At 38.5% G+C, this 20,703-nt stretch overlaps 1 protein-coding gene across 5 annotated transcripts in view; it reads left to right on the top strand.

Annotated features, from left to right (window-relative positions):
• The window catches only part of CEP126 (centrosomal protein 126), a 103,992-nt gene that overhangs the window by 47,974 nt on the left and 35,315 nt on the right, over positions 1 to 20,703 (top strand). For 2 of the 5 annotated variants that reach the window (XM_049614369.1, XM_049614378.1), the window contains exons 5-6: positions 5,719 to 5,917; positions 9,644 to 11,780. In XM_049614369.1, coding sequence (XP_049470326.1) covers positions 5,719 to 5,917; positions 9,644 to 11,780 — 2,336 coding nt within the window. Of the gene's footprint in view, positions 1 to 3,482; positions 4,586 to 5,718; positions 5,918 to 9,643; positions 11,781 to 20,703 lie in introns of all 5 variants that reach the window. The other 3 variants (XM_049614385.1, XM_049614394.1, XM_049614404.1) reach the window with 3 other exon arrangements.

Below are 20,703 nucleotides of genomic sequence, written 5' to 3'. Positions count from 1 at the left end.
TTTTTGGGACAGAGAGAGGCAGAGCATGAACGGGGGAGGGGCAGAGAGAGAGGGAGACACAGAATCGGAAACAGGCTCCAGGCTCCGAGCCGTCAGCCCAGAGCCTGACGCGGGGCTCGAACTCACGGACCGCGAGATCGTGACCTGGCTGAAGTCGGACGCTCAACCGACTGCGCCACCCAGGCGCCCCGAACTTTACTGGATTTCAATACATTAGCTTTTACATCAAAACTTTATAAATTAAAATTAGTTTACAAACACATTTAACAAATCATTTTTTTTATGTTTATTATTTTGAGAGAGAGCATGAGCGGGGGAGGGGCAGAGAGAGAGGTAGACACAGAGTCTGAAGCAAGTTCTAGCTCCAAGCTTTCAGCACAGAGCCCGACGCGGGGCTCAAACTCACGGACTGCGAGATCATGACCTGAGCCAAAGTCGGACCCTTAACCGACTGAGCCTCCCTGGCACCCCAACAGATCGCTTTTAAAGCAAGAGTCCATTTCAGTGTTTAGCCATTCTCTGGATTTTAGAAGCAAAGTACCAGTCTAGATGAGCATCCCTAAGGGCGTGCAGACCCACAGCATACATTCCTAGTCTTGGTTATGCTGGAGATTTTGTCTTGCAGTGTTAGGTTAAGCAAATCAGATTAATTCTCTTTGGAACTTATTCTCCCAACACTTACTGTAATGGCAAAGTGTTTACCAGATACTTAATGAGGTGGTTTGTGAAAAATACTATCTAATTCAAAAACACTATTGATATTGAACACCAGATTGCGCTGTGTAGTAGTCAGTCCCTTAGGGTATTTTTTTAAATGGTGGGTCATTTTCTGATTCCCATTTTGGGGGTTCTTAAATCTTAGCAAGCATTACCAGTAATATGTACCAAAAGTCCTTTTAAACTTTATTTATTTAAAAAAAATTTTTTTCTGGGTAGAAAAAGAGAGTGAGAGTGAGCAGGGGAGGGACAGAGAGAATCGTAAGCAGGCTCCACAGTCAGCACAGAGCCCACCTTGTGGCTCAATCTTGCGAGCCATGAGAATATGACCTGAGCTGAACTCAAGAGTGGGACGCTTAATGGACTGAGCCACCCAGGTGCGCCTAAACTTTCTTGAAAGTTTGAGCAATTGGCTGTGTTTGAACAGTGAAATAATAATCCAGGATCAAGCTGTGAGTGCCCAGAAGGGAGACTGTGCTAGGTGCAGTGTAAAAGCTCTGGTCTTTCTTCCCCCGCTGTTGATAATCAAGATATGAAGTCAGAATGCTTTAAGCTTAGGAAACAGCCGCTGACAAGTTTTGGTTACAAGTTTTGGCTGCTGTAAAAATGCTATTCTAAAATATATTTTGAATTGTAAGAACAAAAGAAATTTTTTTGTACTTTTTTTTCATTTAATTGGAATAATTTTTAAGTTTCTGCAAATAAGGTAATTGTAAATTTAAAGCAGTAAGCATTTATTGGTGAATAATATACATATTCCCATTCCAAGAAATATAAGTAAATGAAGTTGAAATAAATTCTTTAATGTTTACTGTAAAATAATCCAGTGTATAAAGGACAAGCAAAGAGAGGAGCTCAAGAGGGAACGTGAGAAGGAACACCCGGGGACGTAGGGAAATAACCAGGAGAGCAATGGCATGAAGACCAGGGGATTCCAGTCGGGAAGTGTCCGTGTTTGCAGCTTTTCGGTCAGTTCGTCAATCACGAGCGAGAGCTGGGCCCCGAGCAGCGGAGGTGGAGGCCAGCTGGCAGCGGCTGAGGGACCAGTGGGAGTCGAGGCAGGGACAGCAATAGACTTTCAGAGTACTCGGCAGGAAGGGGAAGATGACAGACATTTACAGGAGCTTTTAGGGTCCGGGAGGAGTTTAGAGTAATAAAAAATCCCAATCGTTTAGTATAAAAGTAATACGCATTTTTGTATACAGGTTTTCCTTACTCACAGCTTTCTCTTTCCACGTATCAGTTGTTATCCTTTGTGATATCAGATATTTTCAATAAAAAAGGCTCTTTAGTACTAGAAATGAAAGGCTAGACCTTTTTTGCTCAACAGTGTACAGTTCTTTAGAGTCTTAGAAGAGATGAAGTATCAGAATAACTTTGATTTCCCTGTAGCAAACGTAGCTAGCACTACACCCAATCTGGACTAGGACCATTAAATAGCACACATCATCTTTGTTTTATGAGACGTGCTCTCCATTCTAAATTAGAGTATATCATTTTCATATGCTATTGTAATATATTCTTTTGACCATGACTTCATGACATCTATACTCATGTATGTATATATACATACATACATATATATATATATATATATATGCACTCACACACACACACATAAATGTTAGGTATTTAGAAAACAACAAATGTATACAGAGAAATTTTATAATTTGTATATAACAAATTTACAGAGAGAGTACTATGGCTTACTTATTAAAAAGGTGAATTTTTCTCCATAGATAACGGTATTAAAATGTATGAAAATGTTTTGTAAATTATAAAGTGCTATACAAATATGAAATATCAGAATATTGAGGATCAGGTATTAGTAGAAATACTTATTTGTACTATTCATTGAAAATATGGTTAAGCTACAAATATTGTCACATCAAAAATACATTGCATGTGGAATATAAACCTAAAATGTGTTAAGGAATAAAGTAATGCCAAGAAGTAGGGAGCATCCAAGGAAACTGATTCTATTGGTACTCAAACACAATTGTTCTAATGTGGAAAATATTAGTGGCAGATAATAACAGTAGGATGTTGGTAATGTGATAATCTAAAGGAAAAAAATTGTATGAAAAACTGGAGGGCATTCAATGCTGAAGCATCAAGAACAATCAGAGAAATATATCCGTATGAAAATAGAAGTTGCTCAGGAAGTAATGAGATATAAGAATATTAATAAGGAACTAACATTAAAAATACAAGTAATCAGCCTTCCATCATGAGCAAATCTTTATCACAAGGATAACTTACTTCACCCTTCTGGTAGATATAAGGTAAAAGAAGCTGTATTTCCCCCAAATTAAAGTTTTATACTTTAAAATGATGATATTAGATATCTATCTCCAATATCCATGTATTTGTGGTGAGACAGGTGATCCTGAGCCACATGCAACCCTGAGAAATCTGGCCACAGCCCAGCCGTGGTCCACTGGACCTCTGTTTTCCTTCCATACCAGTAATGTAAATCAGATTTTTCTAGCCCATGTTCATTATCCAGTTGACTGTCAGGCCTCCAAGAGGTGAAAGTACTCTTTCGAGGAAAGAGAAAAGGGGTCGTGAATAAACTACACACAGCTCTCCCCACATGTGCGAGGGCGCTGGGTGATGAGAAGAGTGTCATGCATGGACCCTCAGGACCAAAATATGATACGAATCAAGAGCCTAGACACAGCCTAATGAACGTCAACAACAAAAAACATCTTAATGAGGCTGTCTCTCTACCTGCCTGTCCAAATGCTTTTCCACCTGTGCAGATCCATTCCTGCCTGTCCAGCTGTTCCCACACCTTATCCCTGCTTACCTGTTCAGCTGTCTCCTGTGCGGGCCCCACTGCTATCCCACCGTTCCCAGATCCTCCCTAGCTGTCCCACTGTTTCTACCCCCCACCAGCCCCAAGCCCTGCCTGTCCGCCTGGCTGTCCCCTCTGTTCCTCCAAAGACCTTTTTACCAGCCCCAATACCGTCCTCCCCGGTCACGTATCTTCCTCACCCCCCAGCCCCAGTAACCACCAGCTTTTCTAGCAGCTTCCCCCGTCTACCAGCCCCAATGCCTTCTGGCCAACCTGACCGTGTGCCCCACCCACCCCGAAGTTCTGTGGTCATCCCTGATCCTGACTCACAGGGCCAGTTATTCTACAAAACTTTCAGACCCAGACATTGCCCCCCACAGCATTGTACTCCAGCCACTCTAATGCCTGCCCTTGTTCGTCGTTCCCTTCCAGCTCGACTGGTTGTATCCCCAGTCCCCATGGAAGCTCTCCCTGCTTTGAAGCCTTCCTGTTTACCCAGTCACCTCCCTCATCAGCCAGCCCCCACTCTCCCTGATACCAGTCTGGTGCCTGCACATCCCACTATCTTAGATCCTTTCCGGTCAGCCCAGCGGTCTGTTCCACAAACCACAACATTGTCAGATCTGTCCCAGGCCTTTGTAGACCATCCTCTGGCCTCAGTCCCCTGCCATCTGCCTCCCTGTCACTCTCCCTGCTCCTCTTTGTCTCCATCACCTTCCACTTCCACATCCTCTCCATCCATTCTGTCCTCTCCCTTCCTCTCCTCTCCCACTTCTCCATCCTTACCCCCTGCATCCACCCCTCTTTTTTCTTCACCTCTGCATTCAGCTCCCTCACCATATTTGCCTCCAACATGTTTAAATTTTCCCTTTCCAGCCTGTCCTGTTTCTTCCTCCTTTCCCCCCGTGCTTTACTCTCCCTCTCTTCCTGCCTCCCCATCTCCTTTTATTCCTGTTCATCCCCTCAACCCTCATCCCTGGGGGAAGAAAGTAGAGAAGAGAAGAGAAGCAAGTGGAATAGAGAAGAAAGAAATAGAGAAGAAAAAGTTGAGAGACGTCAACTTTAAAGGTAAATAAATTGAGCTTATCAGATATTTTGTAGATTTAGCAACATTCTGTTTGGGAAGGGTGACTGAAGGGGAAGGAATCTGTAAGAGTAGGAAGCCTACAAGGAAGAGAGAGAAACATACTCCCAGTGCTCAGGGGCTTGCATTAAATACCCTCCCTGTGGTCACAAGAGGGTAGTCAGGAATCTAGGCCCTGACTATTCCATTTGTCCAAATAAAGACATATATGCGTATTGGAGATAGGTATATGGTACATGTGGCCGTGTGTCCTCCAAACATTTTTATCCTCAATGGGGAATAATGCAAGTGAATTGGGAATAAAGCCCTTGGGGTCCATTCCACTGGCTATAATGCAGCAGCAGTCAGCTCTTTGATATACTTCCTCCCCATCCCCCTGAAACACTGCTCCTTTGTTCTTTGCTTTTCACTGTGTGCATATGCTGAAATCGAACATGCTGTAAGTTTCCAGAAGATGCAGAATTTTCATAGAAGGTGATGTCACCCACTAATAATTTGTGGGTGCACTCGCACACTAGAAGTAGACCCTGTACTAAAGATACCCTTTCTGTGGCGTGAAAACCATGTTTACATTTGTAAACAAATGTGTATACTGTCCTCCCTTAAGTAAGACCCAGGCTCCCAAGCCTAGTAAAGTAGGATGGAAATTCCTGCCTCCCCTGACAGGCAATTTTCATATTTTCTGTCTGCTCGAATCCTCAACCAACTTTATTTGGGTTATAGGAATACCTACCAGCTATCACATCGACTCAGAACTAAGGGTAATACATCATATTCTTATCCAGATAGGAATGCTCTTAAAGAACTAAGGACTGACTCTACATATCTATAGGAATTCCTTCTACCTCTGTCCCAAACAATAGAGGAATAGCATTTAATAATCAAAGCCGTGAATAATGGGGTATTCCCACGTCAAGGTGGAGTACTTTATTGGCACTATAATCCCATACCCATTTTATTCTGTTGACTGCCTTAAATTCCCCTTCCATCCTTACATGTGATTATCTGAACACACACACACACACACACACACACCAAACATAAATGTGTCATTTATATAGAGAGAGAAACTAACTTTATTTAAATGTACTAAATATTTTTTGTGTATGGTTCACAGAGCTATAGATAATGCCTTGCCTTCATCATTGTCAAAAAATGGTCACAAGCATCAGAAACATCTCTTATCCAAAATCAATTGTGATAAAGAAATGAAGGAAAACAACAGGGCAAACTTGGCTACTAACAAAGATGCGTTCCAGCTTACACTGGAAGAAACTCAGAAACTCCTAGAAGATCAGCATCTAAGCAGTTTGCAAGTATGAAACTATAAATGTTAATATTTTAATATCTAGTAATAATTCTGTCCCATCTCTGCATATTCTACACTAAAGAAAAGTATGCCATTCACCGAGGATAGCACGTGGATGAATCAACACAAATTCATCACAGATACTACAGAAATAATTTTTTAGATTTTTCTACCTTTTGCTCACTTTTCACTCTGCTTTCTCTATTCTTTTGCCATCTCTCATATTTGGAAAAATATGCTTTATGAATGTTATTTTCTGATCAAAAATGAAAGCTATTTTAAGTAAAATGTAACATAAGTATCATTGTTAGACACTGGATTATAAAAAGCATCCTTAAAATTTATAATACATGTGGACATTAGGTTCTTAATGAAAATATGTCACAATTAGCTAGAAATGGCATTTCTGTTCTAGCTCTCTGATCAGGCATTCACTTTGTTTTCTTTCCCCACAAATGAGTATGAGTTTCAGCTCATTTTCTTGAAATGTTTGCGCACTTTATTTTTCATGAGTAACTACACACCTTTATGAGATTCTCAATAGGCTGGTATCAAGATTAAATTCATAACCTTGGCCTGATTTATCCAATAACTAACCAATTGTGACAAAGCTGAAAAACAGCAAAGCAGGAGACTTCTGGCTATGATGAAATGCCTTCCTGCTGTAAACAACCATAATTCTGAATAAAGTATCTGAAACAGCTGTGTCTAGACATTAACCAACAGGCACTATCAGCTGTGATCTCAAAAACAGGTGAACAAATGAGAGGAGCCCTATACTCACTTAGGCTTTTTATCTGGACATATTCTCTGGACGAGCCTCAAAAAAATCCACAGCTAACCCACTCTCTGTCTCTTAAAGACTAAAATCTAGTCAGACAACATAAGGTCCATGATGTCCAATATTCCATCAAAACTTACCAGACACGTAAAAAAAAAAAAAAAAAAAAAAAAAAATAGGGCCCATAACCAGGAGAGAAATTAGTCAGTATAATCAGTTACACAGAGGGCAGAGATGAAAGATTAACAGGCAGGGAATTTAAAACCGTTTTTGTAAATATTTTTAGGGAATTAAAGTAAAAATGATTCTGTTGGAAAAAGATATTTTTTAAAGAACCAAATAGACCTTCTAGATCTGAAAAATATTTGAAATGAAAATTTCACTGGGTGGACTTAACAGTGCAAGCATTACAGACAAAAAAAAAAAAAATCAGTGGCCTTGAATACATGGCAGTAGAAATGATCCATATCGAAGCATTGTAAGAAAAAAGACGGGAAAAAAATGAACAGAATCTTGAGATGACATCAAGCAGTCTAACATACATTTAATTAAAATCCCAGAGTATTAAAAGAAATAATGGCTGAAAATGTCTCAAAGTTGGCAAAACTGTAAATCCTCAGATCCAAATAGCTCAGCAAGCTCCCCAAAGGAGAAGTATGCACACGTGTACACACTCACACACACCCTGCAAAGGCGCATCAACATTCAGTGCAGCTACACAACACAGGGAATGTAGTCAGTGGTGTGATAGCTTTGTGTGGGGACTGGGGCGGCCACACTGGTGGTGAGCACGGCATCACATACAGATTTGTGGACTGTGTTGTACACCTGAAACTAATGTAACATTGTGTGTGTCAACTGTACCCATTTAAAAAATTATTTTGAAAAATTTACCTAGAGAGAGAAAAAGATCCACCTACACATGTGGGTGAGCAAAGACAAGACAGACCACATTAACTGTAGGACAGAAGGCAGCAAAGCATTTTTAAAGTTCTGAGAAAGAACAGAAAACTTCCAACCTAGAATCCCATATCCAGCTAACAATATCCTTCTAGAACAAAGGCAAAATAGGCATCTTAAACAAGCTGAACACCACTGTGCTACACCAGCATCTGAGCTAGAAGAAATGCCACTGGAAGTTTTTCAGGCAGAAGGAAAATGATACCAGATGAGAACTCAGTTCTGTAGTGACAGCAGATTAATGGTGGTTAGTGGTGGACAGGTACGGACTTTCACTGTTAGATATGGTGGGTCTGGGTGAATAGTTCGTCAAAATCCATCAAACTATATACATTTAAAATGCATTTAGTAGATAAGTTTACCTCAATAAGGTTGATTTTAAAACTAAAACACAAAAATACTGAAAGACAACAATAAATTAGTACAGTTACATCAGTAACTTACAAGCAGAAGTTGAAGCTGATCATAGGTTTCATTTCTTAGGTATGAGAAAAAATCTGGGGGAAAAAAGTAGTTTAGTGAAATCAGAAATCACTAAACTTCTTTCCAGGTGCTTTGGGATATGAGGCCATCAGAGACCTATGACAACAGAAATCTTAGAGCCATGAATATCACGCATACATCTAGAAAGACCCTCAAACCCAGATTTCTACATCTTATTACATGTAAACTCAAAGGAAGCCCTCCTGGGTTTCCTTATCATTATCTATTAAAACAGCTCATCGGCAGAAACAGGCAGTGAAGGACCTAAGCTCTGTTTTGTTCTCCCGATTAGGCTAGTGACCGACCATCGCTTTAAAAAGACCCCATAGTCCTGAAGGATGTGAGAAGTAGGTGGTAAACGCTAGGAATATCAAACTCTCATGAATCTTTTTCAAAACTTACTTCATGATAATATATCAATAAGCATCAACTATACAAACTAAAATATTTTTATTCTGTATTCAGTTTCCTGGGTTTCTTCATTTATTTAATGGGCTAGAAAAATAGTATATTTTTGTTTAGGATCAGAATATTTAAATTTTCTAAAATTCATGAAAAATCTTTGAGGACAATAATTTCCTTTTGAGTCCATTTAACTTTTTGACTAGGATTTATAATCTAAAATCCTCTTGAATATATTTATTGATATGTGATACAGATCAGTACATTCTAGGTATATGTGAGAAATTAGAAATATCTTTAAACATATACCATACTTTGAAGTAATCATGAAATTTTATTAAAGACTGATAAGTTCCATTAAATTTCATTGAAATAGTGATGAGAATGTCTATGAAATTCATAGAAATTATTACTGTTTTAAGTCTCAGAAAAGGAGTCATTAAAATCCAGAATTCTCAAGTCTACATCCACATTAGAATTACCTGGGGAACTTTAAAACAAAAATACCAATACATGAGCCCCATACCAGTCTTAAAGCAGCAGGACCCAGGCCTAGTTATTTCTACGAAGCTCCTTATGTGATTGCACTATGCAGCCGGAGTGGAGAACTCGACTGTATAGGCCACAGGATTAACTGTTGTACAAAGATGTAGCCCTACCTACAGGAAGCTCACGTTAGGGTCACAGAACTTTAGGGATCTCATGCAAATCCAGTGAAGGTTTCAGGGGAAAAAATACCATTTGTAAATAACTATTTTTCAGAATTTTCAGTTGCTGTTATGAAACTTTCAAGAAACGCACTACTCCAAATGGAATAGCAATAGCAAAATTATTTTCTAAGCTAGAACTGTGACTAGAATAATTAGGTAGTTAGTTCAGGCGTAGAAATTAAAGCAAACACACTTTATCGTAAGTCTTTGTTGGCTCCCTCTTTTTCACTCTGAGGACTACTCCAGGGATATAGACTATTTATATACTTACAGTGTCTGTAGTCATTATTTTATATGCCAAGGACAATAGGTCTAAGTAACAGTGGGGTGTTGAATCATTAATTTTGGCATTTGAAAAGTTCTAAGCTATGGAACAATGGGTTTTTTTTTCTTTCAGAAATTTTGTGATGAAGTTAATCAAATAACAAACTCTGAAACCCTCTCAAGTATAGACAGTCTCGAGGCTGGGGAACATGAAGAAATATATTTAACAATTAACACGGAGCTTTCCACATCAAACCAGCAAAATTCTGTTTCTCTCAAATCAGTAAATCTACAATCAACAGATCTAAGCTGCTTTGATGAAGATAAACTGTCACTCTCTAAAACTCAACATATAAATAATTGGCTCATAAATGTACATGATCCAGATACTCGGACTGTCACTCCTTTCTCAGATATTTTAAGTAAACCTAATGTTCTATCTTCTCGTGAACGTTTTAACGGTACAGAACAAAATCCACCTGTGGAAAGAGCCGCAAATACTGCTAATAATTCAGTAACCTTTGTGTATAGTCCTCCCGTATGTGTACAAGATGGAAAAAACAAAGAGGTCTCCAAAACCAGCGCTGTGAGAACAACTCAATCCTCTTCTGGAGTGTTCAGAAGAGAGAGACCCTCTGTTACTGAGAGCCCGGCATTTAAGTTCAGCAGGTTCTCTAACCGCACCACTCCAGACTCCCTAACACAGGAAACGGCTGCATCTACAGACCAAGGGAAAAATTCCGAATTAATACAGGAAAATAGAACTACTTCAGTTCCTACTTCGTTTGTACCCACAGCGACACCTTTGTTTTTGCCTAATACGCAATCAGCTAGGCCCCTACCAAACAGCAGCCTACATATAAAAGAAATCGACGCAGTGCAGTGTTCTGATAAGTTAGGAGAATTGAAAAATGTAACAGATGAGAAGATAAAATATTTTAATTGTAATAAGGAAGACTGGCCTTTATTTTCAGATGATTTTCAAGTTGCCTATATACCTCACAACTCTGATTCAAAAGATAGAAAACAAAAAATAGCGGAAACATCAACATCAGTGTCTAACGTAATCTCTAACTGTGACTTAGTCGGTCAGCACAAGAAAATGAAATACAACATTCATGAGAGAAACGGTGTAAGGTTTCTTAAAAGTATTTTAAAAAAAGAATCTAAATACGAACACGATTGTTTTAAGGCACTAGTTATAAACCGAAGCTTTAAGTTCGGAAATCAAAGAGCAGCAGCTATCAGAGATAGTATTGAATTAACAAAAGAAAAAGGTACAGAAATTCCAAAGACTATTAAAAAACTGAGGTGGTTTGATGAAACCGGAGATACAGAAAAAACTGCTGCGGATACTCATTCATTGAAGAAGAGAACAGAACTATCTCAACAGTGGTCTCAACCATTCCACGTTCAGACTAAAAGTGGTGCTGCCAGCAACATCATTAACGCTCCTGCCTGTCCTGTGAATTCTGCTGAGGGAACAAAGCCCACGGAGGGCTCTATCTCTGAAAAGGCCGCTGCCTTAGGAGAACCTGGGACAGACCGTGCGCCTCGGAGCTGTCTCATACCTTCAGGTTATGATGTTGCTAAACAAGCGTGGCCAGCCTCAGAAAAAGAGGAAAGCCAAGCCCCTACACCTAGTGGTAATTCTAAAGCTCAGAAAGCTCACCCACGAAGAGGTGGCGCAAAAGTCGTGAGGAGAACAAGATGTGCTCAAGCCCAGGCACACTCTGCGTGTACCAGCAGAAAAGGCACTGTCGTTCGGCCACAGTCCGCAAGCAAAGCCGACGCATTTTTACCAGCTCGGGGTAGACTGACTGTGCCTCATCCTCCCCCTAAGTCTCCGTCGCATATGAGGGGTGGTAAAGATACACAGGTGTCTCAGTGTCCATCAGTAACGCTTGAAAATTCTCAAAACGTCATGACACAAAACTATTTTAATTCACAACCTGTGCTTCCAACAGAACACAGGTTAAATGAATGGAATCAAGAAAGTAGTTTTCCGCCCTCAGATGTTTGCTCTGAATTAGCCACTACGATGCCTTCTCTGCCATACTGTTCTCCTGAGTGCCGAACTTTAGCAAAAATACATCTTTCAAATGGCATGCAAACGGTTGCCCAGCAAGGTGGGGTGTTTGACTGCACTCACAGATGTCCTGTTTATGAAGAAAGTCATCACACTGTGACTCTTAGAACTACTAAAGAAGAATCTGTTCCCTTGTGGAAAAGACGAAATAATACCCTAGGTCAAAATGAAAAGGCTGCTGGTAAGAAAAAACTTAGATATTTTTATAGATAAAGCGTTCAGCTTTTAAATTCATGTGAAATTTTTCTCATTGAGGTATGGCTGTGTACACCCCGTAGATATAATATTAAATAATAACTTAGCCTTATAAAAATAACTAATCTCATGAGGCACCTGGGTGGTTCAGTCAGTTAAGCATCTGACTTCAGCTCAGGTCATAATCTCACGGTCTGTGGGTTCAAGCCCCATGGCGGGCTCTGTGGTGACATCTCGGAGCCTGGAGCCTACTTCAGATTCTGTGTCTCCCTCTCTCTCTCTCTGCCCCTCCCCTACTCATGCTGTCTCTCTCAAAAATAAACATTTTTAAGAAAAATGTTTAAAAGTAAATACAAATTACTAATCTCCCTTAATATTCTATCCTTGTCTATCTAGCTGAAGCTTTTAAGAGAATGACCCAACCTTTGCTCAACTAAAATTAGAAACTTTTCCCAGCCTCCGTTTTTTTCTGTGACTTTTCTTGTTAGTTTAAAGGAGGGAAAACAAAGAACAGGGTCCAATTTTTATCCCATATCTTTCTGTCATACATTACCCCAGTATTATAGTCAAAATTTCTGTCAAAATAAGCACAGTGAAAAATATTTTTAATTAATTATTCTAAATAGGTAAATAAATGTGGTTATAATACTTTCTTTCATTTTTCTTTAAAATGTTAAATTGAATAGTTACAAGCTAATCATAGGTGGCGTTTGACCTTCCCACTCCCTTTCCAAAAGAGCGGCTGCTCTACTTTTAGATGTCATGTATGCTGGGTTACATATGGGGGAATGATAGCATTCCTTTATACATTTTTGAAAATCAGTTCCCTATAAAATGCCATCACCCTTAGTAGCTGGTTAACTCCTGGTGAAGCTATTTTCCTCTGGAGGAATGGACTAGAAGCCCATAAATTTGCCTACCAGTAGTGATCAGTTGCCTATTGAGAAATAGATAAGACTTGGGAAAAAGTCAGAAAAGCAATTCTTTCCTTTTCCCAAAGGTATGACTAAATACTAAGATGATGTAAAGAGGGAGTCAGTTTAAATTTTAATATTCAAACTCTTCTATAATTAGACTGTGAGATTTTAGGGACAGAGGGCTTTTTTTGTAATTCATTACATGGTGCTTGGTCATCACCCAAATTTTTCTTAAATTGATGGACACAAGTCATATCAGCTAAATGCAAAGACTCCAATCTAAAAATCTTCAGTAGTTATCTATAAAAATCTAAATTGTTTTTTTTCATTTTATTTTCTTCTCATCAGGACAAGTGCCCTCCTTCATTCCCATCCCCTGTTGCCCCAACCCTCACCTTCACTTCCCCTCTGGTGACCCCCAGTGTGTTCTGTGTAGTTCAGAGTCTGGTTCTTGGCAAAAACCTACATAGTTTTAAATTATTTTCCTCACTAAAGATCTTATTCTCTTTTTATCTAGTCATTATACAATGTGACTTTAGTTTTCACCCTACTTCTCCCCCCCAAAAAAGATGAAAGCTTTATATAGATTGGATATTCTAAAGTAATGATAAATTAATTATAATGGTTACATTTTTGAGTTCCTACTCTGTGCCAGTTACAGTGCTAAGTGTACACTTCATGTCTCATTTAAGCCTCACAACAAGCCTGATAAATAAGTATTTTTTAAAACCCCATTTTGCAAAGGAAATTGAATTGCCCAAGGTCAAAAGCTAATAAATACCAAAGTTAGCATTTCACTCCAAATACCTGTGGCTCCAAGTCCCAGGAGTTTTGTACTAAAACTGTATAATAAATGTAGGTATTAAGCAAACATCATCTTTCAGAGCCTGAGCTGATCAGGAAAAATATAAGGAAACATAATTTCCCAACAACTTAAGCATGGAAGAGTAACATATTAAAATGATGTTCTCATTCTCAGATGAATGAATATAATGTATGTTCATCTGGAGAAGTCAATATGTTTCTAACATTTAATCGTAGAGGTAGTTCTTCGGGGTAGTTGAGCAGGAACACTGGAAAATATAATGAATTTTAACAGTTTTAGTCCTGCTTTTTTTTTTTTTTTTAATTTTTTAATATTTATTTATTTTTGACAGAGAGAGAGAGAGAGAGAGAGAGAGACAGAGTGCAAGAAGGTGAGGGGCAGAGAGAGAGGGAGACACAGAATCTGAAACAGGCTCCAGGCTGTGAACTGGCAGCACAGAGTCTGACACGTAGCTCGAACCCACGAACCTTGAGATCGTGACCTGAGCTGAAGTCAGACACTTAACCAACTGAGCCACCCAGGCACCCCATTTTTAGTCCTGCTTTTAATATTTCTTTTTAATTTTTCTTGACCTGGAGATCAAGTCACATGCCCTATTGACTGAGTCAGCCAGGTACTCCTTTTTAAAAAAATTTTTTATTAGGCAGGCCTGTTTTTAAAGAGATACAAATACTCAAACTGTTGTGTGTTCTTTGTATGTAATCATACTCAGAAAATCCAGTACTAACAATGCTAAATACGTGGTTTGTCCAAACTATCTAAATATTAAACATTTCAAGTGAACCCTTTACTGTATGGAATTAGCAAAATGACCCATACCTCACACCATACACACAATCCCAGGTGGACTATAGATATAAATAAGGAAAGTGAAACAGGAAATAATGTAGGGAATATGTTTATGACTTTAGGGTGGGCAAAGATTTATGTGAACGTAAAAAACACCATTAAGGGGAAGATTGACAAATTGTACATTAAAATTACAAATTTTTTTCATCCAAAAGCACCGGTAAGATAATGGAAAGGTAAACCACAGAGAGATGTTGGCAGTGCCTAGTACCAAGAAAGAGCTCATATCCAGAATATATGAAGAATTCTTATAGGTGATAAGAAAAAGACAACCCAACTGTATCAGTCAGGGTTCAACCAAAGAAGCAGGTCCAGTGAGATGTATTCACCTTTACTGCAAGGGACTGGCTTCCGTGAGTATGAGAGCTGGCAAGTTTGACATTTTTAGGGCAGGCCAAGAGGACAGGCAAGCCAGAGCTCACAGGGATGCACTGAAAGTTGTGGTCCACAGGCTGAACTTTGTATTCTCTCAAGGAAGCCTCAGTCCTGCTTTTAAGACCTTTGAACTGATTGAATCAGATGCACACAGATTATCCAAGGTAATCCCCCTTACTTAAAGCAAATTGATTGACCTAAAACCATCTATAGAATACCTGCACAGCAACACCTACTATAGTATTTGACTGAACAATGGGACTGTAAACTAGGTGGTACATCAGAAAGACCAGCACACCCATTTTTTAAAACAAAATATTTAAATAAGATTTTCAGGGGCACCTGGGTGGCTTGGTTAAGCAGCTGACTCTTGATTTTGGCTCGGGTCGTGATCTTGTGGTTGTGAGATTGAGCCCTGTGCCAGGCTCAGTGCTGGGTGTGGAGCCTGCTTGGGATATTCCGTCTCTCTCTCTCTCAAAATAATAATTATAATAATTAATAGTAATAATATGTTTTTCATATAGGAGGATACCCAAAAGGTCAATAAACATGATAAGATCTCAGGCTCAGTCCTCAGGAAAATCCACATTAAAACAATTAGATACAACTACGTACAGCAGCATGGCTGAAATTAAAAAGATCCAATACTAAGTGTTGGCAAAGATGTGACACACCTAGAAACTCTCATATCTGCTAAAGTTAAATTCAATTAACCTTGAACAACACAGATTTGAACTGCACCGGCCCACTTACAAGCGGATGTCTGCAGCACAGGACTGTAAATGTATTTTCTCTTATGATTTTCGTATCGTTTTCTTTTCTGTAGTTGACTTTACTGTGAGAATACAGCATATAATATGTATGACTTACAAGATACGTGTTCATCTAGTGTTTCTGTTATCAATGAGACTTCTTTGTTAGCAGTAGGCTCTTAGTTCAGTTGTGAGGGAGCCAAACATTGCAGAGTTTTGGCCACACAGAGGTCTGAGTTGTTCAAGGGTCAACTGTGATGGGCATGTCCTATAACCCCACAATTCCAGTCTGACAGAAAAAGACATGTCCACGAGCTGTGTAGCCAGGACCTGAAATTACCTCAGAAGTCCTTTAACACTGATACAGAAAGAAAATGAAATCACATCACTCATTCCATGAAACACCACAATGAATGAAAATCGGGGAGCCACTGCTAGGAAACAGTAACATAGATGAGTCTCACGCCATAATACTGTGCAAAAGAAGCCAGTCACAAAAACACACATTCCATTTCTATCAGGTTTATATTCATCTTCTATCAAGAACAAGCAAATCTCTGGTGGGGGGCGGTATGTGAAAACAGGGAAGGAGGGACGCTTTCTCAGTGCTGGTTTTACTTCTTTTTGATTCGGATGGCTGTGCAATCTGGGTGTTTATATGGGATCTGTATACCCACAATTTGTACACATTTCTACAGGCAGTTTTACTTGCATTTCTTCAAAAGCCAAATGATGTCAGCATATAAATCCTGTGAAATATGATTTCAAACAGGATGCATTTTTTTTTCCTTTTCCAGGTAGTATCCAGAATATCTTCAAAGAATAAGAAATGTGATTACTAAAAAGAACCAAAGATACAATTGAGTTTAACTCCTACATTTTATGGATAAGGACATTGATACACATTATAAGTGAGATTATAGCTTGAGATAACATAGCTAGATTAAAGCAGAGGCAGGATTTTGTATACAGCCCTAGTGTTCTTACCTTACAGTACATCTAGTTTTAATGAGATCAGAAGTTTTTTTTAAATGTTTATTTATTTTTGAGACAGAGCGAAAGACAGAGTGCAAGTGGCGACGGGGCAGAGAGAGAGAGGAAAACAAAGAATCCAAAGTGGGCTCCAGGCTCTGAGCTGTCAGCACAGAGCCCGACACAGGGCTCAAACTCACAACCCATAAGATCATGACCTAAGCCAAAGTCGGACGCTTAACCAACGGAGCCACTCAGGCGCCCATGATGAGATCAGAAATTTTTTTTTTAATGTTTATTTTTGAGAGAGAGAGACAGAGCGTGATCAGAGAGAGGGAGACACAGAATCCGAAGGAGGCTCCAGGCTCTGAGCTGTCAGCACAGTGCCTGATGTGGGACTCGAACTCACAAAACATGAGATCATGACCTGAGCCGAAGTCGGATGCTCAACTGACAGCTACCCAGGCACCCTGAGATCAGAAATTTAATCAGAGACCCTGAAGCAAATTATTCTAGGTAAGGATTAGATAGTGTGCTGGTCACTATTCCAGGCACTTTACATATGGAGACAAATTTAATTCTCACCATAACTCTATGAGGTAAATAATATAACTTCCATTTTATAAAAGAGGAAACTGAGGCAGACAGAGGGCTAGTAACTTGTGTAAGGGACATTGCTAGGCTAAATGGCATAGTCAGGATTAAAATGGAGGCATTCTGTCTCTAGCATCTATGCTCTTAACTACTTAGCTATTATGCTTGTTTAAAAAAAAAAAAAAAAAAAAACACAACTCAGGGGCCTGGGTGGCTCAGTCAGTTAAACTTTAGACTCTTAATTTGGGCTCAGGTCATGACCTCACAGTTCCTGGGTTCAAGCCCTGTGTCAGGCTCTGCACTGACAGCACGGAGCCTGCTTGGGATTCTCTTTCTCCCCCTATCTCCCATCCCTCCCTCCCTCCCTCCCTCTCTCTCTCTCTCTCTCTCAAAAAATAAACTTTTAAAAAATAAATAAAATGCCTTAAAAGGCATAATTCTATGGAACTTTTAACTAACCTTATTGTGGTAATCATTTTGCAGTATATGTGTGTATGCAATCATCAGATTGTATGCCTTAAATTTACATAATTTATATATCAATGCCATGTCAATGAAGCTGGAAAATCAAAAACTAATTTTTATTGTATTTTTTACTTGAATTCCAGTATAGTTAACATACAATGTTATGTTAGTTTCAAGTGTACTGGATAGTGATTCGGCCATTCCATACATTACTCAGTGTTAATCACGTTAAGTGCTGCTTCATTATTAGTGTATAGAAATGCAACAGACTTCTGCATATTAATTTTGTATCCCACGACCTTACAGAATTAATTTATCAGGACTAGTAGTTTTTTGGTGGAGTCTTTATGACTTTCTATGTATATAATATGTCATCTGCAAATGCTGAAAATACTACTCCTTCCTTACTGATTTGGATGCCTTTTATTTCTTTTTGTTGTCTAATTGCTGTGACTAGGGCTTCCAGTACTCTGTGGAAGGCTGTCCATTTTCCATCGCTTTTCTTGTACCTGACCTCAGGAAAATCTGTTTTTTGTCCTTGTGTATGATGTTGCTGTGGGTTGTTCATACATGGCCTTTATTAGTTTCTATCCTTTCTCTTGTTGATGGTGATGTATCACAGTGATTGATTTGCGAATATTGAACCACCCTTGCATCCTGGGAATAAATCCCACTCGATTCCGGTGAATGATTTTTTTGATGTATTGTTGGATTCAGTTTGCTAATATTTTGTTGAGGAATTTTGAATCTGTGTTCATCAGATATTGGCTTATAGTTCTCTTTATTTTTTCAGTACCTTTCTCTGGTATTGGTTTCAGGGTAATGCTGGCCTCATAGAATGAATTTGGAAATTTTCCTTCCTCTTCTATATTTTGGAATAGTTTGAGAAGAATAGTTATTAACTCTTCTTTAAATGTTTAGAAGAATTCACCTATGAAGCTATCTAGTCCAGCTATTTTGTTTGTTGGAAGTTTTCTGATTACTGATACCATTTCATTGCTGATAATGTGTCTGTTCAAACTTTCTATTTTTTCCTGCTTCAACTTTGGTAGGTTATATGTTTCTAGGAATTTATCCTTTTCTTTTAGGTTGTCCAATTTATTGACATAATAATTTTTCATACTATTTTACAATCATTTGTATTTCTGTGGTTTCTGTAGTTATTTCTCTTTGTCCATTTCTGACTTTGGTTTATTTGAACCTTCTTTTCCTTTTTATTTATGAGCCTGGCTAGAAGTTTATCAATTTTATTGATTTTTTTCAAAGAACCAGATCCTGGCTTCATTGCTCTGTCCTATTGTTTTTATTGTTTATATGCCATTTATTTCTGCTTTAATCTTCATTATTTCCTTCTTTCTGCTGTTTGGGGGTTTTGTTTGTTCTTTTTCTAGCTCCTATAGGTGTAAGGTTAGGTTGTTTATTTGAGATTTTTCTCGCTTCTTGAGGTAGGCCTGTACTACTATAAACTTCCCCCTTAAAACCACTTCTGCTGCATCCCAAAGATTTTAGATAGTTGTGTTTTCATTTTCATTGGTCTCCATGTAATTTTTATTTCCTCTTTGATTTCTTGGTTCACCCATTTATTGTTTAGTATTTGTGTTCTTTCCAGAGTTCTTCTTCTGATTGATTTCTAATTTCCTAGGGTTGTGGTCAGAAAAGATGCATGGTATGATTTCAGTCTTTTTTAATTTGTTGAGTCTTGTTTTATGGCCCAGTAGGTTATCTACACTGAGAACATTCCATGTGGACTTGAAAAAAATGTGTATTCTGTTTTAGGATGAAATTTTCTGAATACACTGTTAAATCCATCTGATCCCGTGTATCATTCAAAGCCACTGTTTCCTTGTGATTTTCTGTTTGGTGTAAGTGAGGTTTTAAAGTCCTATGATTATTGTATTACTATCGATTGGTTCCTTTATGTTTGTTATTAACTGTTTTATGTATTGGGGTGCTTCCATGTTGGATGCATACATATTTACAATTGTTATATCTTCTTGTTGGATTGTTTCCTTTATGATTATACAGTGTCATTCTTTGTCTCTTGTTACAACCTTTGTTTTAAAGTCCAGTTTGTCCATGTAAGTATTGCTACTCTCGGCTTTCTTTTTACTTTCATTTGTATGGTAAATATCTTCCATCCCTTCACTTTCAATCCGCAGATGTCTTTAGGTCTGAAAGGAGTATCTTGCAGGCATATAGATATAGATATATCTAGCAGGCATATAGATGAGTCTTGTTTTTTTTTTTTTTTTATCCACTCTGTCTCCCTGTTTATTTTGATTGGAGCATTTAGTCCATTTACACTCAAAGTAATTATTGATAGGTATGTAGTTACTGCCATTTTGTTAAGTTTTTTATGGGTTTTTTGCAGTTCTTCTGCGTTCCTTTCTTGCTGTCTTCACCCACAGTTTGCTGGCTTTTGTAAGCAATATACTTGGGTTCCTTTCTCTTAATTCTTTGTGTATCTGTAACTGGTTTATAATTTATGGTTACCATTAGGTTCGTATCTAACAAATTCTGCATATAGCAGTCTATATTGAGTTGATTGTCACTTAAGTTTCAACCCATTTTTTCACTCCTCTGCCCTCCACATTTTAGGTGTATGGTGTCATACTTTACATCCTTTTATTTTATGAATCCCATGACTGATTTTTTACAGATATACTTATTTTTACTGCTTTTGTGCTTCCTATTTTATTTACTCCTACTTATGGTATTTCCTTTCTGTTCAAAGAGTCCCTGTAACATTTTCTTGTAGGGCTGGTTTCATGGTAATTAAGTCCTTTAACTTTTGTTTGTCTGGAAAACTCTTTATCTCTCCTTCTATTCTGAATGATAGCCTTCCTGGATAGAGTATTGTTGGTTGCAGGTTTTTCCTTTCAGCACTCTGAATATATCCTTTCACTCCTTTCTGGCCTGCCAAGTTTCTGCTGAAAAATCAGCTGATAGCCCTTTGGGATTTCCCTTGTATGTAACTGTCTTCTTTTCTCTTGCTGGTTTTAAAATTCTCTGTCTCTACTTTTTGCCATTTTAATTACTATGTGTCTTGGTGTGGACCTCCTTGGGTTGGTTTTGTTGGGGGCTCTCTTTGCCTCCCGGATCTGGATTTGTTTTTCCTTCCCCAGCTTCGGTAAATTTTCAGCTACTATATTCTTCAAA

This window comes from Panthera uncia, chromosome D1 (assembly GCF_023721935.1).
Source record: "Panthera uncia isolate 11264 chromosome D1, Puncia_PCG_1.0, whole genome shotgun sequence".
NCBI classification, from domain to species: domain Eukaryota; kingdom Metazoa; phylum Chordata; class Mammalia; order Carnivora; family Felidae; genus Panthera; species Panthera uncia.
This window is presented reverse-complemented; position numbering and strand designations above follow the sequence as displayed.